Below are 25,375 nucleotides of genomic sequence, written 5' to 3'. Positions count from 1 at the left end.
AGAGATAGGCCAGCCTGAAGGAGGAGAGAAGGTGAACAGAACCTGGGGGGTGGTTTAAGAAGGCTCAAGCTTGTTCTGGGGCCATTCACTTCCTGCACTGCAGGACTTGGTGCTGCTGTTGTGGTTTTGGAGGGCACGGAGGGCACGGAATGTATACCCCTCATGGGTACACCTGCCAGGGAGACCCAAGTCATACACCAAGTTTCAGACACCTGCCAGGATGCTCTAGGCTGAAACTGTGAGGGAGGGGTGTGGGTGTCTATAAATTTAGATTATCTGGACTGTGCCACCACCAGGACTGTGAAGGGACCAGTGTACTCGTTAGACCTCCCCAAATGAAATTGTGCATGACTCAGGGGAAATTGACCTGGTTAACAAGGGGAGGAAAAATAGTGACTGAGCACTGGTTTGGTCATGTGGCAGGCACTGGGCAATGCTAGTGTGAGGTAGGGATTGTATAGGCATGGGAAACTTGAGCCCCAGCAGCCTCTCCAGTAATGGCAGAGCTAGATAGGGGGTTGAAAGCAGGCCAGTGTCCACTCTCTCCGCTACACCACAAGCTAGGCCTATGCCACCTGGTGGGGCCAGGTCACATCTTAGCTCTCTCTGTTCTCTTGCCTTTAGGAAATAGCGCCTCCTCTGTGGGCACCTTAACTGCCTGCCTCTAAGTTCCTTGTGTGGATTTGTCACATGCTGCTTTATTCTGGGATGCAGCCCATCCGTTTTTGTGTCTCCAGAAAGTGCCTCTGGCTTCCCAGCTCCCAGTTATGCTGGGCATTTGGGCTTTTCAGTTACACTGCAAATGCCTGTGGTTCACTATTTGTTATCACCCTTAGGTCTTTTCAGGTCTTAATCGCTTTCCAGTTTTTCTTCTCACATTAAATATTTGTGGTTTTGGATCTATTTCCCAACAGTGCATTAACTTGCCAGCCATCACTGTTATTTCTTGCCCAAGCTAGCCGACCTGGTTCCTTCTGCGCATGACCATCCCATTCTCACAGGCTTCCTTATTTCCCTGATGAGTGCTCTGGGTGACTTCTCATGAAGGGATTGTTTATGGCTAGATCATTAGCAAGGGTCTATACCAGATCAGAATGAGCTCCAACAGCACCTTCCAGTGCTCCATGAAGGACTCTTGTTCTCACTCTCCTTTGTTTGGGCTTCTTCAAGAATAAGAAGCTATGGAATCTGCTGACAATCCCCATCTCTCTCCCAATTTGGGAGAAAGATTCCAGGAGATTCTGTGTTAAACAATTACCTGAAACTATCACATATGGTGACATTTTTATCCTTATTGCTGTTAATTTTATAATTCTTTCAAAATCATTCACATTGACCTGTGAATGACCCTCTTACCTGTTAGCATTTATTAAAACCAACGTTGGCTGTATCATGGTGCTAGGCAGCTGAGTTAATTTAACATTAGGAAAATGAGACTCAGCCTTGTCCCTCCATCTGAAAATTAGTAGCATACCGGGCTCTTCCTCTCAGCATCCTGGGGCCTCAGCTCCACATGTCTGAATAGTACCTCACATGGCTAATGTTCTCTGATTGTAACCCTCAGGAATGTTGGGAGAGTAGGTGTTTACTGAAAACTTGGTCAGCAGGTTTGGAGTCTACTGGGGCATTTGGACATCTCTTCTAGTCTGTGGTAGCCATAGTTTTCCAGGAGTGGAGAGAACTGTAGAGCATGTCAGCTAAGCCTGCCTATTCCATCCTGGAAGGTCCCATTCAGACAGTCCTGTTCCTTAGAAACTCCACAGTATCAGTAAGAGACCTTGATCTTATTACCTCCCCTTTGTTCTCGCCCACCCCCTTCCCATTGGCCATTCTTCCCCCCATGCTCTCCATTTGCCACAAGGCCAATAGACAAAGACACTTGGTAGTTGGTGGTTTCAAGCAATTCCCTTGCAGGACCACTTGTACTTAAAAAGGAGATACCAGGGAGAGGGCCAGGCCTTATGCTAAGGGGGGGATTCCCATCCACAGGTGGGATTCGGGCTCTGGGAGGGAAATGTCTGTGCCCAAGCCCCTTTCGGGATCCCTGGCACTAATGCATCTTAGGTTACAACAGTAACCTAACCACGGCACTCCTGAGGAAGAGTCTCTCGGTTGTCCTCCTAACAAGGTGATGGAAAGGTATAATGAACCCATGACCAATGGTGACATATTCTCCTTTCACTTTTGGACTGTGAAACAAACTCCCTAAAAGAAATAGGGCAGATGTTAGTAAGGTTGTTTGTGGATGGTTATACAGGTTGTGCACTGCAACAGCAGTTGTGACTGGCACCCTCTAAAGTTGGTTATTTTGTTTTGATTTTTTTTTAAAGATTCTGTTTATTCATGAGAGACACAGAGAGATAAAGAGGCAGAGACACAGGCAGAGGGAGAAGCAGGCTCCATGCAGGGAGCCTGATGCAGGACTCGATCCTGGGACTTCAGGACCACGTCCTGGGCTGAAGGCAGGAGCTAAACCGCTGAGCCACCCAGGGATCCCCTAAAGTTGGTTATTTGTACAAACATACAGGGTGGCTCTGAATTACGTTAGCCTCTACATTTTCTAGATATGGAAATGTAGGCACAGAAATGAAATGATTTTGTAAAGGTCACGCACTCATACAGTGTAAAGCTAGGACTCTTTTTGGATTTTATGATGCCTGGTCCCTTGACCCCCATATTGTACAGCCTACGTTATTGCCTGCTGCTCTTTGACTTCCCTCATTTGCACCAAGCAGTAATTGGTGCTACTCACTGAATTTTCAAATTGACCAGAAGTTCACTGAAGGCAGGGTCTGAGACCAGGTGCCAAATTAATGTTAGTTGATTCATCAACACAAATGTGGAGCAAGAATTGGTGCAAGAATATTCAGAGTAGAAACAGATTTAGGGTGGGAGGAGCCTTTCTTTAAGGACTGTGTCCAGCTAGGTCTGACTGGAACTGGGGAAAGAAAGAATTTATCTAGTCTTAACATTTTTTCTTGTCTTTAATCATGATTCCTGGAGTCTCTGAAATGCCTGGATATTTGGTATTTTTCCTTATAAATCTCACTTTCGGAAGAAGGTACTGATTTACTTTAACCTCATCTTGATACTACTCATAGGATTTTGGGTTTGATAAAACAGGTATGTTCTTCTAATAATCATGAAAATAAATCCATGACTGCTAAAGAATTTTTAAATGTTTTTTGTTCTAAGACACTAGGCTAACGAGGCAACGCTGGACTTGACCTCCTTGATCCTGTCTGGGAATTGGAGGGAAGATACAAGACTAGTCATGAAAGGGGAATTTGGTTCTGGGGAAGGAAGTAAAGAGGGGACCTATTAGCCTGTCAACATTTTCTGGATCGGGTGTTGTGGGCATGTAACAGAGAAGGCATAGAGTCTGTGTGGAAGCATTGGCCATTTAAAGGAAGGGGGCAAGATGTTAAGGATGGTAAAGAGGGTAGCTGAGGCCATAGTGGTGCCCATTTATAAACATGGATCCACTAGACCAGAGAATGTTAGACCAAGAAGACATTTAGAGATCATGTCACCGACTCTTCGTTATACAGATGTGGAAACCAAGGTCAGAGGGTGAGAGGATGTGACCAAGGTCACCTGATGGCATGTGTAAGGATATGAGTCCAAATATCCAGATTGTTGGTAGCTAGGGAGGGATCTGTCACCCACATGGTAAGGTTTTAGTTAGTGCATTTCTGCTGAGAGGACAGTTGAAAACTCCTCGGGTACCCAAAGCAGAAAAAAGGCAGCTGGATATGATGAGTTAAAGACCATCATGAATACTCTGAGCAGTAATAAACAGTAGAAAGCATTAGTGATTTATCTTTGGATGTTCAATTGGATCAAGGTATGTGCATCTCTCATTGAAATGAAATAATTATAATTATCAAATAGAAATAAGAAAATTGGGGGAATTAGAACACTGACTCAGTATTTGCCCATATTAAGTGATCATTGTTAATGGTATTGACGATTTGTCAAAAGAATACATATTAATGTATTTATGGGTAAAATAACACGATGTCTATACACTTTGTTTTAAAACAATGCAATGGGTGGGGAGTGGTGGTGGAGTTGAGTGGACGTACAGTTGAAATATGTGAGTGGCCTGGACTTGGTAACTGCAGAAGCTGGGTGAGGGGTACATGGATGTTTAATGGACTCTTCTCTTTCTTTTTGTGTTTGTTTGAAGTTTTCCATAGTACAAACTTAACAAAACTATCTTTACCCCCTAACTACTACAAGTCCTTTGAGAAATCCATGGTGATTTCCTGTGTGCGTGATTCACACATTGTAAGTTCAGGCAGCCAGGACTGGGTTTGTGACATTAGTGGGTGAACTCACACTGATAATTTCACTTAGATTCTGAGTTTGTTTCTCTATCTGCAAAATGGGAATAATAATAACAACATTAAGTCAGTATGACGAGGGTTAAATTAATTCTGTGGGCATAATGCTCAGCTTAAGGCCTGGCATGAAATTGGAGCTCAATATTTGTTTCCCTCTTCCTTTTTCTTCTCAGGATTGGGATACACACTGTTGACTAAAGCCATTATTTCCATGGTAATGTTTTCTAGAATGAGATCCTGCTGTGCCCCCCCCCCCCCCCCCCCCCCCCCGCCCCGCATTGGATGGAGAGGTCCTCTCATGATCCACTCCTTAGTGACTATGGTTAATCTTCCCAGAAATCTGGGACCCAGGGACTTTAAATGGGCTGGGCTGCCCACAGTGAGGTTCAGTCTGGCCATAGGTTCAGCCACAAGAGCCAATGTGCTTTCCTAATTGAGAAATATGAAAACCATGGAGGCTGGATTTATTTAAAGTAAGTTCGTTCTGATTGCAGAATGTTCTTTTACCCTCACTATCTAGAAGATTAAACACATCCTTATAAAGTTAATGACATGTGCTTATTGCAAAGTTAATAGCATAGAACTGTGACTTCTATTTATCTAGCTCTTTGGGTCTTAAAGAATCCTAGCCAACATGATACACCGTGCAAATTATATTTCTCTCTATACCCATATATCTAATGCAGACAATGTGACTTGTTTTCTATCTTCTCTATCTGTAAAATTGTGAAAATAACTAAGAAATGAGGAATTGATATTTGGAGAACATTGCAATATACTTAAGATGAAATGCTTTTTGTGTGTATTTAGAAATAGCTATCATGATCTTATTTTTATTTAAATTCATTGCTGCAATTGTTGCCTCTTCTCCAGGACACATTCCACCTGTTCACCACCTTCTGAATACACCTCAGAATTCTTCCATTAGCAAATTATACATTTCTTGATTACAATACCTTACATTTCCATGGCACCTGGCAGTTTTAAAAACACTTTTGCAATCGTTATCTCATTCAATCTTTACAACAGTGTGGTGAACCAAACAGGGCATGTGTTTTTATTTCCATTTTACAGTATATTTCATTGACATTAAATGTTAGAAGGTGTCTTTAAAAAAAGATTTATTTATTTTAGAGAAAAAGAGAGTGCATGTTGTACGAGTGGGGGCAGGGGAAGAGAATCTTCAAGCAGACTCTCTGCTGAGCATGGAGCCTAAGGTGGGGCTTGATCCCACAACACCTGAGATCACGACCCATGAGATCATGACCTGAGTCAAAACCAAGAGCTGGATGCTCAACCAACTCAGCCACCAGGCACCCCTTGAAGGTGCCTTTAAGATCAGGGAGTCTGGCTTTCTCTTTTTTACTAGTAAAATGTTTGGGTCTCAGGGTAAAAGTTTCTAGTTTCATACTGCCCATCAGCAACAGAATGAGGATGAGAATTCTTATGACCTCCAGTCTTGATACCTCAGCCTTTAACCCTGCTGTAACCTCCAACTAGGCAAACTGCACATTCCAGCTGACTCAGAACTGTCCTGACCACCTGTAGCCAGAATTGCTTGAGGGAGCTGATTGGAAATGCAGATTCCTGGAGCATAATCCATACTAAGTGAATCAGTCTTACAAGTAGGGAACTCAGAAATCTGCATTTAAGGGGTGCCTGGGTGGCTTACTTGGTTAAGCATCTGCCTTTGGTCCAGGTCATGATCCTGGAGTACCAGGATCTAGCCTCGTATGGGACTCCCTGCTCAGGGGGGAGTCTGCTTTTCCCCCTCCTTCTGACCTTCTCTCTCTACTCATGCTTGCTCCTTCCCTCTCAAAACTAAATAAATAAATTTTAAAAATAAGTCTGAATTTTAAACACACTCAGCTGATTATTCTAAAATGGAAAGTATAAGAGCTACTAGCTTATTGGGTTTAAGCTCTGTGGCTCTGATCCCCTTGGTCTTGAGATGTATGGGCCACCATCATGAATTCCTCTCTATGAATTCCTTGGTATCCTTTGCTGTCTTCATTATCAACAACTGTGTTGAACCCTCATGGCTCAGTGATATGTCCGTGATGGTACCCTCCTTTTCCAAAATTACCAGCTGGACTCTGCTTTGAGCCTAACACTCTGTTGGTGGATGTGAAAGGGGCTGCTGGAAGGACAGGCCTCAGGGTTGCTAAGAGTGAAGGACAAGCCTGAATGGGACAAGGGAGCAGGCTCTGCTAGTGGACAGCACCACCATTTCAGACACAGTGATTTGGGTGTCTCTTGGGGAGATTCATGCTGCTTCTCTGCCTGTGCCTGTTATGGGTCCATATCTGCAGCTGGGGTTGATTGAGAAGAGTGTTTATTCCTCCTCTAAGGTGACAGAAGTGTGCCAGAGCCCATGTTTCATGCTTTCATACATAATCTTTTTTAATCCTAAAAATATCTCTGTAAGGCAAAGCAGTTGATGTAGCTATCCCAAGTTGAAAATGTAGAAACTCAAATAACTTGCCATATCCTTGTAACTGATAAAATAGTGGGGCCCGAAATCAAAATATTTGTTGACTCCAAATCAATGCTTTCAACCTGTAAAATACATATGCAGTTGCCATTAGTCATGGATTCCCTATGTGTGTATTTGCCCACTCACTGAAATCTGTAACCACCCAGTCAATACCTGTGGCACTTTGGTGGTCATTTACAGACATGCACAGAGTGATGAGAAATTTAAGTCACCTGATGTGCACATTCTAGCTAAGAAGCCTTGTTTCTGCTTTCATACTGTAGAATAGGGTCCTTCGTACAGTTTATTTGTGCTTTTCTTGGGGTGATTTCATGGTTTCAAATGGCCCCCAAGCATATTGAAGGTCTGTCCAGTGTTCCTAAATGGAAGAAGGTGTGATGTGCCTTATAGAGAAAAAACATGGGTTAGATAAGCTTTGTTCAGGCATGAGAGACAGTGCTATTGGCTGAAAGTTCAATGTGAATGAATTCATAATGCATACTAAGTAAGATGTCTTTCAACAGAAGTACATATAAATACAAAGTTATGTATTGATTGACAAAACCGTGGCTGAAGGCTGTCAGGAACCTAACCCTACATTTCTCCTAGGAGCAGTGGTTTGGTATTTGTGATTTAGTCTTTGCAGTTAATCTTACAAAACAGAGCTGCTGTGAAGAATGAGGATCAATTGTATTTTCTCATGAGGACTCCCAAGAGACCAAACAAAAGTGTCCTCTGTGGCCATACTGGACTATCAAACTGAGTTAATTGTGGGTTATCTTGGCCTCTTATCGGGTCAGCAAGCTTGGGTATGTTAGCTCCTTGACTAACTCTGGGCTTCTCTGTTCTCTCCCACAGAGGGGCACAGCCGAGCCTTTCCTGAGGCTCCACAATTTGTACCCGACCCCACGCTGTGCCAGGCAGGCTGCCCTGCCCAGGCTGAACCGCAGAGTGGTCAGCCAGCACTCCTACCCGCTGAATCGCTTCTCCTCTGTGCCCTTGGACCCCATGGAGCGCCCCACATCCCAGGCAGACCTCGAGCTGGATTACAACCCTCCTCGGGTACAGCTCAGCGATGAAATGTTTGTCTTCCAGGATGGGCGGTGGGTGAACGAAAACTGCCGCCTCCAGTCCCCGTACTTCTCTCCATCCTCCTCTTTCCACCATAAGCTGCACCACAAGAGGCTGGCCAAGGAGTACCTGCTGCAGGAGGAGAACAAGGCCCTACGGGAGGAGAACAAGGCCCTGCGGGAGGAGAACAGGACCCTCCGGAAAGAGAACAAGATCCTGCAGGTCTTCTGGGAGGAGCACAAGGCCACACTGGGCCATGATGAGAGCAGGGCATCCTCGCCACTGCTGCACAAGGACAGTGTGGCCCTGGAGGTGGTGAAGAAGGACACAGCCTTGCAGATGCACCGCAGCAAGGAGAACAGCACCCTTCAGCTCCTCAGGGAAGAGAACAGGGCCCTGCAGCAGCTGTTGGAGCAGAGGAAGGCCTACTGGGTGCAGACAGAGGAGAAGATAGGCCCCGGGGAGGAAAACAAGACAGCCCCCTTGCCTCATGAGGAGGCCCATGTGCCTGGGCTGCTGCCAGACCAGAGCACAGGCCTCTCCTCACCTTTTGAGGAGTCCAAGGGGCCGTCGACCCCCCAGGAGGACTCCAAGACACTCCGGGTCCTACGCCAGATGGTCGGTAACCTGTCTGGGTCTTCTGGGGATGAAGAGATGAAAGCCGGCTCAGGCCTGCTGGATGGAAGCCAGTCCTTGGAGCTACTGAGAGAGATGAACCAGGTGCTGCAGGCCCTGCGGGAGGAGAACCAGAACCTGCAGATCCTCCGGGAGGAGAACCGCCTCCTGCAGGAGGAGAACAGGGCCCTTCACGTGCTTCGCGAGAAGCACAGAATCTTCCAGGAGGAGAACAAGGCCCTGTGGGAGAACAACAAGCTGAAGCTGCAGCAGAAGCTGGTCATCGACACGGTGACTGAGGTCACTGCCCGAATGGAGATGCTCATTGAGGAGCTCTATGCCTTCATGCCTGCCAAGAACAAGGACCCCAAGAAGCCCAGCAGAGTCTGAGGCCTCCAAGGAGCACTGGTCACGGAAACTCGGCCAAAGAAAACTTCCTGCCTTCCACTTGTCTCCTGGTCTTCAGCCACCAGTGTGTGCCTGCTGAGGAGCAGAATTACCACCTTCCTAAACGCGGGGAAGTAATAAAGGCATGAAAAGGCTAGGGCCAGTTAACATCAGTGTGCTGCTCTGGCTTCTTTTTCCTTCTGGTAGTTTTTGGGTTCACAGCAAAATGGAACAGATAGTGCAGAGAGTTCCCATAGATCCCCACCCTCAGGCATGCTTGGCCTCCGGGTTGTCCACATCCCCAACAGGGTGGGGCAGTGTCAAGACTGACGAACCTACAGTGGCACCCCATGATCACCCAGAGTTTGTGGTTTCAATTGTAGTTCACTCTCAGTATCGTACATTCAACGGGTTTGGACAAACGGATAATGACACATATCCACTGTTAATAGTATGAGAGTATTCACACTTCCCTAAAAATCCTTTGTGCTCTGTGTTTTCACCCTGCCCTTCTAACCCCCTGGCAACCACTGAGCTTTTTACTGTGTCCACTGTTTTGCTTTTTCCAGATGTTGTATACTGAAAACATAGTATGGAGCCTTTCAGGTTGGTTCTTTCACTTAGCTGTATGTGTATAAGTTTCCTCCATGTCTTTTCATGGCTTGATAGTTCATTTCTTTTTAGTGCTGAGTAAGATTCCACCGTGTGGCTGTACCACTGTTTATCCATTCAACCTGCGGGAGGACATCTTGGTCACTTCTGAGTTTAGGCACTTATGAATCTGTCTTCTTTTGTCCCCCACCCCCTAGCCTCTTCCTTCATTATTGTCTGTTTTTCCTCTTTCATTTCATTATTTTCCTCCTTTTCCCCCCTACTCCTGTCTGCTCTCTCCTGTCTTTTTCTTTCATCGTCTTCCATTTCTGAAGCTATGGCATGAAGGATGGCCTGTAGGAGAAGAGGTCACTCTGGGCCAGGGCTTTTCAGTTGCAATGCTATTGACATCTGGGACGGGTAAATCTTTGTCATGGGGGGTTCTCCATGTTGGATGTTTTTTTTTGTTTTTTTTTTTTTAATTTTTATTTATTTATGATAGTCACAGAGAGAGAGAGAGAGAGAGAGAGAGAGAGGCAGAGACATAGGCAGAGGGAGAAGCAGGCTCCATGCACCGGGAGCCTGATGTGGGATTCGATCCCGGGTCTCCAGGATCGCGCCCTGGGCCAAAGGCAGGCGCCAAACCGCTGCGCCACCCAGGGATCCCTCCATGTTGGATGTTGATCAGCATCCCTGGCCTTTGTCCACTGGATGCCAGTAAACAACTCCCAACTGTAACAACCAAGGGTGTCTCCAGATACTGCCAAATTTCCCTACCCCCAACATTGCTCTAAGTTTCTCAGAGTATATTCTTTGAAACACTAGTCCTTGACATGCTCCATGGGGAGAAATGCTGTCACAATCCTCTCTCACAGACTTATAATCAAACTTAAAGAATCTGAGAAGTCCTGCAATGAAGAAATCTGCTTAACTTTGGTAAGCTGAGAATAGCCCAATTTTATTTGACCTCAAAATCTCTTTTTATGTGACCCTGCTGTTCACCCAATGTGGAAAGGAGTGCCTGTGCTCTCCCCAACTTGAGGCTCACCACCTTATTCCCTGGGTGCCCTCTACTTACTCATGGTTCACATTACCCAGCTGGAGGTAAGTGATGGGGTAAATGGCTCCCAGGCTTACTGGAGGGAGGCACAGAGGCTCAAAATTTAGTGTCCTGGGCTTTGATTCTAGGACAGAGTATAGAACCAAGAGGTTGAAAGGAACACTTGGGTGACTCTAGAGGGAGTTAGGTTGAGGTTCCCAAATTTTACTATATAGTGGAGCCACCTCAAGGGCTTTGAAAAAAACTGCTGCAGCTAAAAACTGTGTTCCTTTCAGCAAATGGGATTTTGAGCCTCTGAGTTGTTTGCAGCACTTCAAGAATGTTGGTATTTGGAGCAGCCCATCCCCTTCCTCATTCATATGCAAATCTTCTCCAACCTGAGGTCTCCTCAGTTTCTCTGGGTAGATAATTCTTTCCAAATTCCTTACTTTTTATGTTTAAAAGTTCCCCAGGTGTTCCACTCTGCTACAAAATTGAGGGATTAGGTTAGTGGTCCTTGAGCTAAACGGATTCTCAGTATCCTATTCCACTCACTAGCAATGGGTCTCCAGGAGGAGACATGTGAGGGAAAGGAGGAGTTTTATCCACTTTGTTGATGGGAAACTGTTGTGACCGATGTGAGTGAGAGACTGGAATATCCTCACTCCTAACCCATTGCTCATGCTGGCTAGATTTCTGAGCCTTGGGTAACCTCCAGAAGGTGAGTGAAAGGCAGTTGCCCAGCACTTTGCACTTGGTGTGACCCCCATGATCCTCGGTACATGTGTGGCAGACATTACCATTTCTTCTGCAGCTTTAGGGACTGGAATGCCAGGGATTTAGTAGAGGTTAGCCTGCTAATAAGAGCCAAGCAGGGACTTCAACACAGACCTCATGGCTGCAGATCTCAAACTCCTAGTAGATCATGTTGCCAAGTAAGCCTGGCCTCTGAAAATTAAGTTTAAAAATGTTTTTTGTGCCTATTTTCCAGATTTGGGAAGTTGTTGAGTCTTACCCAAAATAGTGTCAGAGATTCCAAATGAAGGAAAACAAGGATAGTATTTTCTCTTACCAATTAGTGACTACACATCTATTCTATACACAGGAGGAGAGGGGACTGATGTGCACATAGAAGCTCAGTAATTCATCCCCTTGTTGCCACCCAAATTTGATAAATAGGAAGTTGTTGCTAATGGGCCTCTGGCCCTTGGGAGTTGTTTTTTTCCTCCATTTGGTAAATGCATCATGCAGGGCATCATGATATGCCATATGTTTAAGTAAATATGATAACCCCAGGGTGTAGGATTTTTTTCTTTTTCTTCTTTTTTTTTGGATGAAATCAAATTGATTTCTGTGACTCCAGACAACTGGAAGACAAAAGGCAGACTCTCCCTATGTGTGTGTGACAAATATTTAACTTGGATTAATCTACATAACAGCAGGTGGGGGCTTTTTGCCAGCTGAGGGAGCTCAGAGGACTTAATACTACTTAACTATGTCAACTTTCTCTGTCAAGCAGAATCTAAATGGGTGAAAAATTAGCAAGAAAAGCCATAAAATGTCATTTTTATGGAGTGGGGAAGATTTACTTCAAAACAATGTTTCATTGTATGGTGCAATCTGTCACAGATTAGCTAACATTTGGTGGGAGCTAACTTCTTGAGGAACACAGTGAATTTCGTTCTTCAGGGAGCACTTCCTTTAAACATCTCCGCTCCTTTTTCCACTCTGCCTCCTTGGGTCCGTCACTAATGGCTGAGTCTGTTTTCTCTTTGTAGGGATGATTTTGGCTTGAGCCTCTAGGGTTTGGCTTTAGAGAGCTAAGCATTATCCCTCTCCCATTTGGCTCTTGGCATGGCTAACTGGCACTCTTGGTTGCTGGGGTCAACTGAATCTTCCTACTGAATTGGCTGAGTCCTATCCGTAGGCCTGTGTAGGGCCCATGAGTTAAGGGTCAGGTCAAATAGAGAAGAATATTCACAACCTAAAACAACTAGCTAGTTAATGGGAACTAAAGTTCCCCAGAATTAGTTTAGGGAAGGAATTCCAGTAGGAAAATCACCTATGTAAGAACAGGCATTCTGAGTGTAGCAGAGTATGCCAATGAGAGGAACCAGAATCAAAACAACTCTGAAGAAAATCTTCTTGCTTTTGTATACTCAGATTCTATTCTTGAACTCTCCCTTTTTCTAAGGACTTTTCATAATATGGAGTGACCTCAGTCTGCACGTGGTGAATGCTTGACAGAGTCCAGTGTGACTTTGGGCAGCATGGGGAGTGGCTGAGAGGAGGGCATGCTGGGGCAAGGTTCTGATGGAGGAAGGTGGAGACCCTAAGTCCTCACTAACCAGTTTATTGTCCTTGGATTGAATTTTTGATTCATCAGATGGGAAATGGCTCTTACTAAAAGGCCAGGTCATTTTCAGATCCGAAACTACCACAGCAGTTGCTGAAAACCATGTTCTCTCCAGTGAATGAGATTTTGAGCTGTTGTGTTATTTGCTATGCACAGAATGTTTGTGTTTGTAGCTGCCCACCCCCTTCCTCATTCACATGCAAATCTCCTCCAGCCTGAGCTCTTCTCAGTTTCTCTGGGTAAATAGTTCTTCCAAATTCCTTAACCCTCTTTGTTCACTCAAACAATGGCCTTTGTAACCAAGAACAAAGTTAGGAGCAGGTGACAGATTATTTTTAATGCTGTCAAGACAAGTGGCTGTTTAATTTTTGACATTTTCTCTCTCTAAGCCTGCCTTTATTCTTTGCAGATATGTTGACTCAGAGCCCTCCATCAGAATTCTTCTCACCATGGCAAGACTGAGCCCAAATCGTTTTCAGAAACTGGTTAGTCATCACTCAGGAACACTGTGGAACAGAGTAGAATTACCAGGTTGTAAGTACCTTTTGTGGCCTGATGATTGGGGCATCCTCGCCTTTTCCCTCTCCTTCACTCATTTGATCCATTACCAGGTCCTGGTGATCCTTCCTCCTAAACAGCTCTTGGATCCTTATACTTCCTTCAATTTCCATGAGCATGACCCTAGTCCTGGCTACCGTCATCTTTTGGGTGACTGCTCAACTCTGCATTCATCTCCAGATCTGCATGGTTACCTTCAGCCCATTCTCCATGTTGCAATTGCAGTCAGACTGATTTTCTTAAATGTGTGGATGCTATCCCACTATTTTCTTATTTAAAATGCATCACTAGCTTTCCAAGGTCTTTAGGATAAAATAAAACTTTACTGTTTACTGTGGGTCTCTGACTTGAGTGCAGCTACTACTTTATATTCTTCTGGCCTTCGCAATTCTGTTACACATCACTGTTTCTCAGGGTCCCTACTGGGCTCCTTTAGAATTCAATATAAATTTAACCAAATGGCCTCTTTGTCTCTTGGAGATTATACTCAGATCCCTTCTCCTGGGAAGGGCTAGCAGAGCTCTAGGAAGATGTACTTGGCCTAGTGAGGAAGGATGGGGACATCTGTGTTGCCAGGTGGTTGGAAGTAATCTCTGGTCATGATTGGGCTATTGGGTGTTAGAGCCCAGTAGCTTCCCATCTTGCCATGTCTTTAGTGAAGATCATCTACTCTGAAGAGCTCTGCACTAGCAGTGTGGAATTCAGAGTCAGGCTTCTGAGTACGTTTCAAAGCTTCACCACTCACTATGAGGCTTCAGGCAAGACACCTTTCTATCATGGTTCCTTTTTCTAGTGAAAACAAGTGGCACCTGCTTATCTCACTTAGTTAGCTGTTGTTGCATCTAAACCCATCCCAAAACTTAATGGCTTCTAATCATGTATTCAGTTGGGCTGGATTCAACCAGGCAGTTCTGGTCATGGCTGGATCTGCTCAACCTATTGTTGGTTAGCTGGCAGGTTGTTAGGTGGTGGCTCTGCTTCCAGTGGTTGGATGACAGGGCCCATTAGCTCTCCTTCATGTGGTGTCTCATCTGCATGCTAGTTGCCCCAAACTTAGTCCCATGGCAGAGGCAAGGGTTCAAGAGGAAGAAAGAAAGCAGTAGGCAAGGTGTCTTGAAATCTAGGCTGGAACTGGTCTGTCCTTACTTCTGTTGACCACATTCTATAGGCAAAAGCAAGTTGTGAGGCCAGTTCAGATTTCGAGGGATGTGAAATGCATCCCAGCTCCTCATGGATATAGGGCATCCATTAATTAGGACCATCAATACACTTAATCCATCATACTACCTTACAGGTTGTTGTGAGGATTAGATAAGAAAATACATAGAAAGTGCTTAGAACTGAGACTAGTACACTGTAAACACTCAAGAAGTTTTACCCACTTTCATCATGGTTCTTTTTATGTGCGTCTAAAAAATTATAGAATTTAGAATAATTCATAGAAAACTGCTTCAAAGATTTTTGAAAAAAAATTTTAGTATATTTAGCTACAATAATTTTTTATGGTATTGAAAGGCTGTCTAAAGTTGGCATCTGAGCTGCTTATTATGCTCTTAAATACAGATTTAGTGTGAGGATTGAATAAATTAATGTGCCCAAAATGATTAACTCAGCATCTGGAATATAATGAGGACTAACGAATGGTGGCTATGATTATTATATTACTGCAGCAGGGTCAATGACTTGGAAAGATCTGCCTTTACCCAGCCCCAGTTTGTTGCCCAAAACTAATGCAGATCGGCTTAACATGGTTCTGAGAACTCAGATCTAATAGGTGGTCAATGTACGAAGTAGAAGTAGAACAAAGCTTTAGGACGGAAATTTTCTCACACACACATAGAAGCTATAATGAGCCCCTATGCCTTCATTACGTGGCTTCCCAAGATCAATCCACAGCCCATCTTCACTTATCTCCTACCCCCCACACTTTCTTTCTTTTGGTAGTTTTTAAAAGCAAATCCTAGATGTCCCATAAGTACTTCAGGATAGACATTTTGTTTCATTTTAAGAAAATAGAACCACTATATTATTGTCATACCTATATCCAAATTAACCCAATTCAATAGCATCTAATACCCAGTCTACAATATAACTTCTCCCATTGTGCATCTGAGTCAAACTAGATCCATGTATTATGTAAGAAACCTAAGTTTGTTTTACAGGAGGAGAATTCTGTGCAATTCCTGGGGCATCCATCCAGCATGGGCGAATATTATTTGTAGTCTGGCCTGCCGAGGACCTGAAAGGGGCCCGATGCACTCAGTATAGGTGCAAACCAGTGTGGTTTCCTGAACCTTTTTTTTTGTATCTTCCAGGGAATGTTAATGGTATCATTTGGTGTGTCTAAAGCCCCTTTGATTTAGAACTCTTCAGAAAGGTGTTCACTGGAGTTGTGATGTGATGTACCAATATTGCCCAATGGTTAGCTTCATTAATCTCAAGGTCGTTTGAAGGACTTGAGACCCATGGTGTTATCTTGACACCTGATATCTTGGAAAGAATAGAGGCAAAGGAGCTATTTAAGCCGAGGAAGGCCCCCTGCAGTGCTCTTAGATCTGGCAAGATGGCAAGGGCCCCAAGCTAAGGAGAATTTAATGTCAGCCTGTCACACAGAAAATCAGATTTATTTCTTAACATTTAAAATTGTATCCCTTTAAGAGTATTGGCTCTGGTAGTCAGAGGGAAAAGAAGAGAGGATGTCAAACACCCTTAGTGTGTGTTTGTCGTAGAAAATCTTTAAAACACGAACAAAACTCTCTAGTTCTGTATGTGCGGTGTGATTAATGGAGAAAGATCTTAATCTTTTGGACAAAATAAATGTATGTATTTATATATTCATTCAACACCTCTGCTAGAAACCAGAGAGACATACTTCATTTTCTCTCTTTTTTCCTACATGTAATAAATCACCAAATTTGGCCAGTCTGACCTCCTCCAAGTTTTCTGAACTTGTCTCTTTCTCTTGATCTGTATAGCCATCAACCTGCTTCAGCTCCTGGCTTGTCTGTTGTGGTCTAATCCTAAGTAAGTCCATTTTCCACGCCACAGCCAGAGTGAGCCATTTAAAACACAACTTGGACTGTGTTATAACTCTCCCTTAAAGCTTTTAATGGCTCCTTATTTCTTTTTGCGGACCTTCCCTACTAGTATGCTGGATTGGATTATAGGTGTACAGAAATATTGATTCCTTTAGCTCAAAGGGTTGGGAGCAGCCTCATTTATCACCCCTTCCCCCCCATATTCCACGCAGGTATAATTTACTACGTGTGCCACAATGGAAAAAAGGCTTATGACGTAAAATCCAAGCTGCTCAGACCTCTCTCCTTTCATAGGCCCCACCTCCCACCACTCTGGCTTTTTTGTGGTCATAATGTGGAAATGTCTTCAGCCTTTTAGGTATCATTCTTTGCTCATGTGATTCTTTGTATCTGGAACATGTTTTGACTCTTCCTGTATCTTGCAACTCTTATTTATCCTCCAAGACTCAATTTAAGAATCATTTGTTTCAGAAAATGTTCCTAATGTTCAAGGTTAGGCCAAGGGTCCCTCTTTTTTGTCTTCCCTATTCCTAACCATGGGATTTTTTTTTTTTACCAGATCAACTCATCGCATATTCCAAGAAGTTGTTTTGTTTTGTTTGTTTTTGTTGTTGTTTTTAAAGATTTTATTTATTCATGAGAGACACACAGAGGCAGGGACACAGGCAGAGGGAGAAGCAGGCTCCTTGTGGGGAGCTCGGCGTGGGACTTGATCCCGGGACTGGGATCACTCCTTGAGCCGAAGGCAGACCCTCAACTGCTGAGCCACCCAAGCGTCCCAAGAAGTAGTTTGTTTTTATATCTGTCCCTCCTCTTGATCTTACAGTTCCTTGAGGACAAGGCTAATCATCCAGAAATTCCTACTGCCTGGCACAGTGTCAGGCAGTAGGAACACAGTAGCTGCTCAGTAGCTAAGAAACACAAGGGGTTGTGTGGACGACAGCCATAGTACTCTTCTGCTGGTAGTTTAGCTAAAAACTCAGTGCTTTTGTGCCCTTTGCTAATGGGGTCTGATTTAAATTGTCCACCAGCAATGGATCATAAGGCTCAAAATATTGGAATACTGAAGTCAGTAGCATTAAAAATATATAGCAGAACACTTCTCTCTTAGCAATCTTACTGTTTTTTAACAGCAGTGGTTGAGAAGGAACATGATATCCCAAACAGGGAGACAAGAGGAGAGAGAATTGTGCATTAGTAAGGAAACGGTCTGATACTGATGCTCATGGTGATTTATATCCCCACTGCTGCTGCCCTGAGGATTTAGTGTTCTTTTAGTTGTTAGAGTCTGTAGGCTATTGGCTGGTAGAAAACTACCATTTCCAAGATTATTTATATATATATAAACACCGATTCAGGGTCAAGATTAGAGAGTGATGCTGTCATTTGTAAAAACCAAAAGTTTATAAAAATCATACATCTTGATCTTGCAAACATGTACACACACACACACGTTTGGAGGACATGCTCCCTTTAGAACTATGGTTGGAGCCCAACAGCTGTAGAAATGTTCACTCAAGACTGTTTAGAGGTCACTAAGATGGAAATGTCCTCCTTAGGTAGCTCTAATAGGACACTGTGGTTAGGTCACAATGACCCCTTTACTTCATTGATCATCCTCAGAAGGAGGCAGTGATGCCTCTGGATATTTAAGTGAGAAAGGGGACAGAGGTTACAGCAGTGATTTGGATAATGGGCTCTCTTGGTGGGGAGGAGTTAGCTTTTTTTTTTTTTTTTTAAAGATTTTATTCAAGAGAGAGAGAGAGAAAGAGAGAGAGTCAGAGACACAGGCAGAGGGAAAAGCCAGCTCCATGCAGGGAGCCGGACGTGGGACTCGATCCCAGGTCTCCAGGATCATGCCCTGGGCTGCAGGTGGCGCTAAACCACTGAACCAACGGGGCTGCCCCAAGAATTAACTTTGACCTGATGTGGGTGGCATACTGTGGGAAGGTGTAATGAGAGAGCAAGTCTGTATGCCATCTGCTACATACAACAGATCCTTATGGTGTTAGCAAGGGAAGACGTGATCATCATAGTCTAACTCATTTGTTTGATTTCAGGGGCCCCAGGGGTTTGCTAATATTCAAACTACCAAGGCTTTCTTTGACATTAACTAATTTTAGTATCTAAGAATTGCTCCCATATACTGAAAAAAAAAAAAGATCTTTTAAATAGAGCAAGTGGATGGTGGCACTATCAAAGAAATATTAATGGATATGAGGGCAAACATGATCCCAAATCTTATTCTAACCCTAAATCTTACCCTGCACTACAAAGTTCTCCTTTCTCCATGACTGTGTACCTGATAGAGATTGCCCAGTGACCGCGGCTGACGTCTTTCAATATGGAACAGTTTTGATATGTGTGTGTATGGATAGCAGCATTAAGTCATCCTTCATCACAAAGAACTAGAGTATAGCTAGCTAGAGTACAGTGTATATATAAAATACACATATTATCTATACGTACACAAAGCACGTACACATACTTTATATATGTGTGTGTGTGTATAAAGATCCAAAGAAGAGGAACGCATCAAAACATACGTCATGAGTGAAAACGGCAGGCTAATGAGGCATACGCCAATGGGCTACTCAGTAATTTGCCATATATTCTTTTAACACCTGACTATGTTCCAGGCTTTGTCATAGACACTGGGGGCTCATTGAGGTTCAGTGCAGACATGAGGTTTACATTCTAGTAGGGAAGACAAACAGGTAATCCTATCACAGGATAATCTTAGGTGATGCTAAACGCTACGAAGAAATAGGGAAGGAGCTGTTAGGTTGCAAGGTGTGTATGGCAGTTTGAGACAGGATTGTCAGGAAAGTCCTCTTTGAGACTTTTTAAATAAGATCCAAGTTGTGCAGGTCTTTAGTTATATTCCCTGATTATTATACAGGATCCTCATCCATGTGATGTGAAGGTATGTGGGCAAGAGAGTGTCCTGTAGTCTCCGTCTTTCAGGGGGCTGGTGGCTTTGACCTTCATAGGTGCCCCTTAGATTTCCCTCATTTAGGAGGGACAGGATGGCTGGAGGGGCTGGAGTTAAGTATTTTCCTTTCCAAGACCAGGTGGGCTCTGATAAAACCCCAGCAGGTTAGGTAGGCTCTGATGAAACCATTTCTCTTGAGAGTGGCCTTATTAAGGAGAATAGAATGTTCTTTTTTCTTTTTTTTTTTTTTTTTAAGATTTTATTTATTCATGAGAGAGACAGAGAGAGAAAGCACAGACACAGGCAGAGAAGCAGGCTCCATGCAGGGAGCCTGACATGGGACTCAATCCCGGGTCTCCAGGATCACACCCTGGGCTGAAAGTGGCGCTAAAAAACCCTGAGCCACCCGGGCTGCCTGAATAGAATGTTCTGATGTCTTTCAAAATGGCTACTGCTTCTCCTCTCTCTGCAGAAAGCGTGAGCGGATTTTTCCCTAGTCTTCCATATGAGAATCTGGTGGAACTCCTAGAGGTAAAAGTCACAAAAACGTGAGGGTCCTCCATAAATGGGTCCCTCTCAGAGTTGTCCACAGTTCTGATTTTCCTACCCTAGTACAGGATTGATTCCCACAGAAGTTTCTGTGCCGGTAAATTGTGGTTCCCTGTATCCTCCTTTCTGTCTTTCCAGCTTAGGGGTGGCAGTTTTCCCTGGAACCCCAATTCTCTGATTTCTGTAAGAAGAGTCATTGATCTCTAGTCTTTAAAGACTTTCTTGTGAGAATGGAAGGGAATGAAGATGCCCAAGGTCTTTATGTGCTGGAGTGGAAAGCAGACGTTGGAAGGCTCTTTGACATATCTGAGCTGAGATGAATGAAGAGAAAGAGCTGCCATGTGAGGAACTGGGGTCGGGGATGGGGGACTTTGCCAGGCGGGGAGTGGCACATTCAAAGGCCCTGGGGTAGGAGCAGCCTGGTGTGGAGGCCAGTGTGGCTGAGCTGAGGGGTGAGGCAGAAGGAAAGAGGACATGAATCCAAGATAGAGACAGGGTCTAGATCATGGAGGGGCTGCAAGGGTGGGGGGGGGGTTGCTGGTGGGGTGGGATGGGGAGGGTGAGAGACAGGAACGTTTCACATTTTAAATAGAAGTAACTTACTTTGGAGAAAAAGATGAGATTAAATGGCATGCTCCTGATAACTATTTACATACAATAGAGTTAGAAAATTTATAGTAAAAATGCCCCACGTCATTGCCTTTTTGTACGTGTCTCTTAGCATGTTAACATGTGATCTGAACAAGCATGCTAGAAGAGGACCCTTATTTGCTGTTGGGAATCACTTATGATGGGGAGCTTATGCAAAGCCTCCCTGACTTACGAAGGAGGTGAAGCGTGTTCCCTCTCTAGGCTTTATCTGTGAGGGCAGCTGGGCCTGAGTGCTGGGAGGGTGGGGGACACCCCATCTTTCCTCCTCCTTCTATAGATGGGCACACTGTGGCCAGAGCAGGTTGGTCAGGTGGTGTCACAGTGGTGGGTTAGCTCAAACAACCATGTCGTTGCCCTCGGAGTAATCTGCTGTGTTGTGTAGGTGAGGGAGACACAGAGAGATGAAGCTGTGGGCTAAAGATGGGGCTATACCAGAGCCACAGGGCCCACCCACATTTGCACCTGTACCACCTGAGCACCTAGAGAGAGACTTTGGTGTCTAGAAGTCAGATCTTGGAGTCTGCTGAAATAATCTTTATGGTAACTTGGTTGTCCTGCTGGTAGAGGATGTTTTCCTAACCTTGACTAGGTACTCCTAGGAAAGTTGCATGCATTAAAAAAAAACCCTGATTTGTGCAAAGAAGTAGACAAGCAATTGCCAGGTAAATTTGATTTGCACAAAGATTAAGTGCAGATTTTCAGAGAGCACTGTTTTACCTCAAAGAATAGTTTTCTTTTTCTTTCTGAATTATTTGAATATGGCCCTGGTGATGCATTTCACTTCTGTTTGTATCCTGCAGACTGATTTAGCTTTAACTGTTCCGAGTGACAAGTCTTCCATCACCTACCTATAGAAATCATCTTGCAGACTAATTTTAGTTCTTGACAGTCACATATTTGTCTAAGTATTTCCTTTCTCATTTTAATTCCATTATTTCTTTATTCTATTAGTCTCCTTTGTTATGTTAAACCTTCCTGTAGTATTTTAGGAAATTATGATGTTCTTTCTTCAGCATGTCCTGGCACTATAGATTTTATTCCTCTGAGTTTTTCTTCATGATCCCAATTTGGGGTCTCATGAATGTAGACATTTACTCCCCATCTTCAATGTAGGTATGTAGGGCTGGTGGGGAAGCATGCCACAAAGAGCGTGGGTCTGCAACTTGGCAGATAGCTTCCATGATCATGACTAAGCTCTGAAGGCTCAAGAATTCCTCCTTGCTTCTTTCAGCTTCTGGGGGCTCCAGGCATTTCTTGGCTTATAGCTACACCACTCTGGTCTCTGTTTCCATCTTTACATCCTTTACGCTTGTGTCTTCCCTTTCCTTTCCTTTCCTTTCCTTTCCTTTCCTTTCCTTTCCTTTCCTTTCCACTCCACTCCACTCCACTCCACTCCAGTCTACTCGGCTCCACTCCACTAGGCTTTGCTCCACTAGGCTCCACTGGGCTCCACGCCCAGCATGAAGCCCAACACAGGGCTTGAACTCATGATCCTGAGATCAAGACCTGAGCTGAGATCGAGAGTCAAGATGATTAGCTAACTGAGCCACGAAGGTGCCCTGTGTCTTCTGTTTCTTATAAGGACACTTATCATTGGGTTTAAAGCTCTTTTGGGTAATCCAGGACAATTTCATTCTGAGATCCTAACTTAATTATATCTACAAAGATACATAAGGTCATCAAAAAGCTCACCTTTGCAATTTCTGGGGGTTAGAAATGGACATATGTCTTGGGAGGCCATCATTCAACCTACTACAATGGTCATCTCTCTCCCAACTTGCTGTCTTGCCCCCAAATTGCTACTGTTTTAGAAACGCAACTGAAATTTAATCACTATCTCTCTAGCAGGCCCCTATTAAAAAGTAAAATATCTCTGAGAAAGGTCATTTAAACATTTAGTACCCATTAGTATGGGTAAACAGCAGGATCCTGGGGCAAGGGGAAAGACAAGGCAAATATTAGTAAAGCAATGAGAGGCAAGGAGGCTCTGGTACACCAGGCATTCTGGGGTAAATGACTGGATTATGTTCAGTTGAAGATGTTGTACCTCAACAGACTGAACCCATGAAAGGGCATCCCCATTAGGAGGCAAATACATTCCTAATTTTGCCTCATATATTTTTTTAAAGTAGGCTCCACACCCAACGTAGAGCCCAATGCAGGGCTTGAACTCATGACCCTACAATCAAGACCTGAGCTGAGCTCAAGAGTTGGATGCTCAACCGACTGAGTCCCCAGGTACTCCCTAATTTTGCATCATATTTGTGCTGTGCTCTCCTGCCTGGACTGACTACCTGACCAAGGAAGCTAACCACCTTTCTTCTCTCATCTCGTGGTTCCTGGAACATTCCAGAGCAAGTGTGAAGCCTGCAATGGAATTGAATTGGGATTTTACGCACGAACAAGATTTCAATAGCCATTTAACCCATCATGAAACATAGATCCATGAGTTGAGAGTTCAATGCCTAACCAGTAGAAGAGTCTCTGGACTCCTCTAACTCCCAGGTGAATGTTTCTCCTACTACCTTTGGTTTTCTCTAATGATCTCAGTGATTTTTAGGAACAGGTTTCATGTATATAAACCTTTCTGTCAGAATTGGACTTTCTTTAGACAAACAGTTGACATCACAAAATCCCACATTTGTAGAGATTCCAGTGGTGTACACTGCTTGCTCTCCAGGAGGTATGGCTTTGCCCTTTCTACTATATTTCAAGTATGCCTTACAAGCCATTTTGTAATGAATAAACAAATGAAGGAAAAAATAAATAAACCAACCTTCCTTTTCTGGATTTTATGTGTTTGCCCAATGTAAGAACGGACATTAGCAAACACAGCCCCAAGGAATGGAAGTCTTGTTTAAGCCTCTTCTTACTGTTAAGCGGGAACTTCTGGTCTACTGAGACTTTGCCCCCTGAGACTGCAGAGAGCATAGTGCGAAAGTTGTGTTCTGGAACCAGACAGCCTAGGTTCACATTCTGATTATTCCATTTAATTCACTGGGGGAGTTGAGGCCTACTTACTTCTTTAGGACTCAGTTTTCTCATCTGTAAAAGGAGAGGGGAATAATATTGCTATCTCTTAAGGCTGTTGAGAGAGTTAAAACAAACTTAACGTGTTTTCAGGAAGTGTTTATTACTCTGACTTGTCTCAGAAGCAGTGCTTTTCATAGCCTTGGTCGAGCTCATATGGGTTGGAAAGACAGGAAGCATATGGTCAATGTACTGCACTCTGGGCTGGGGTAGGGATAAGGAGATGACAGTTCTTTATTAAGGATCCAGTTTTGCCAGCCTGGCTCTCCGCCTCAACATTTACTCCCTGTGCCCCTCCAGGCTCTGAACCTGTCTTGCCTATGATCTGCTCTCCTTGGAGACCAGCCGTATGTGCACAGGTATTACAATGAAATTCATCATTAGAAAGATTTCCTCCAGGCTCCTCAAGCACATGGTGTGGCAAGTTGGTAATTATGTGTGTTGTTTGGAGTGTGAGGTGTTCTAAAACTAGAAATGCCATCAACTTTTTAGAAGTGAGGGTAGCGTGGAGATTAGCCATGACTGTAATGGTTTCCAAATGCACATTGAACATCTTTCTTTTGATCCTGAATGGTGGCAAGAAGTGAACATGGAACTTTGATCCCATGCCAGTGTCTAGAGAAATTATGAGGTCTCCAGGATGGGATAATAGATCCTCATCAAGACTTCTAGCTTTAGGAAATTGTTTAATCTCTATTCTCAGTGGCTACAGCATTGAGGCAGCTGTGACGGCAAGGTCCCAAGTGCTGTTGAAAACAGCTCATCAGTTCAGAACAAAGCTGATTATGTAAATTGTGCATTAAGATGCAGCTCCAATTTAATTTTACTCTGTAAATAAATATCCCATTAACATCCATCTGTTGAAAGTCAGGTAAGACATTCTCTAAGACTATGGCTAGGGTCCTAGTGAAAGCCTCTTAAATACTGGCAGGGGAGTAAGGGGGGAGGGATTAGGACATTTACTATGTAGAACTTCATTTTTTTTTTCTTTCGATGGCTATAAAATCAATTTAGAGCAAGAAGAAACTCTGATTGGCCAAGAAAGACACTGTATCTATTTCTGGTCCTGCTCTTTTGAGGGTACACGAAAGCTTTCTCTGATTGCTGTCACAGAGATCAATAATAATTATGGCTCACCAATTCCCTCCTAAAATAAAAACATTTCAGCTGATGAGAAACGAACACTAAATTAGCACTAGCTCTTTTTGCTGCAGGGCAATTTACGCAGCCAGAAACACCACTTGTGAGAGTTGTCTTTGCTGAATGGGTGCAGCTGGCCTCTCGAGTCTGGAGTGGCGGAAAATCCCATCCAGCCTCTGGGGGGAACCGGAACCAGAACCAGAACCAACAGTGGGATGGAAGGGAGCGAGGCAGGCTGCCTCCAGAGAACTGACCTCTTCTCTTAGGTCAGGGCAGTAACTACCCATGACTCCCAGGCTCTAGAAAGAGCTTTGGATACTTCTACAGTAGCCAGTTAATATCTGGTGCTCCTAAGGACATGATGCTTGGTTATTATTTGCTAAGATTTTGGTGGGGATGAATTGCCAATCAGCTGCCATGAGGTAAGAACCTGTTGTATTTTTGGGTGGTTCTGTTTGGTGCTGATGATGGTGTGGGAAAGAGGTAAGGGGTGGGATTAGCAGGACAGTCCAGGGATGAGCCATCACAGGTTATATACTGTAATCCTAAGGTGCTGCTTTCTAAACTATTGGTCACTTTTCCTGTAAAAA

At 44.0% G+C, this 25,375-nt stretch overlaps 1 protein-coding gene and 1 long non-coding RNA gene across 8 annotated transcripts in view; both read left to right on the top strand.

Moving 5' to 3' along the window:
• The window catches only part of CBY2 (chibby family member 2), a 102,891-nt gene extending 93,825 nt beyond the window's left edge, over nt 1–9,066 (top strand). For all 7 annotated transcript variants that reach the window (XM_049099521.1, XM_025478269.3, XM_049099520.1 and 4 more), the window contains one exon: nt 7,684–9,066. In XM_049099521.1, coding sequence (XP_048955478.1) covers nt 7,684–8,901 — 1,218 coding nt within the window. In that variant the 3' untranslated portion in view covers nt 8,902–9,066. The remainder of the gene's footprint in view (nt 1–7,683) is intronic.
• A 4,359-nt stretch (nt 9,067–13,425) lies between these two features.
• The window catches only part of LOC112678874 (uncharacterized), a 108,936-nt gene continuing 96,986 nt past the window's right edge, over nt 13,426–25,375 (top strand). The window contains exons 1-3 of the long non-coding RNA XR_007405065.1: nt 13,426–20,305; nt 22,745–23,120; nt 23,946–24,004. This is a non-coding gene — a long non-coding RNA (uncharacterized LOC112678874). The remainder of the gene's footprint in view (nt 20,306–22,744; nt 23,121–23,945; nt 24,005–25,375) is intronic.

Source organism: Canis lupus, chromosome 22 (assembly GCF_003254725.2).
Source record: "Canis lupus dingo isolate Sandy chromosome 22, ASM325472v2, whole genome shotgun sequence".
NCBI classification, from domain to species: Eukaryota; Metazoa; Chordata; class Mammalia; order Carnivora; family Canidae; genus Canis; species Canis lupus.
This window is presented reverse-complemented; position numbering and strand designations above follow the sequence as displayed.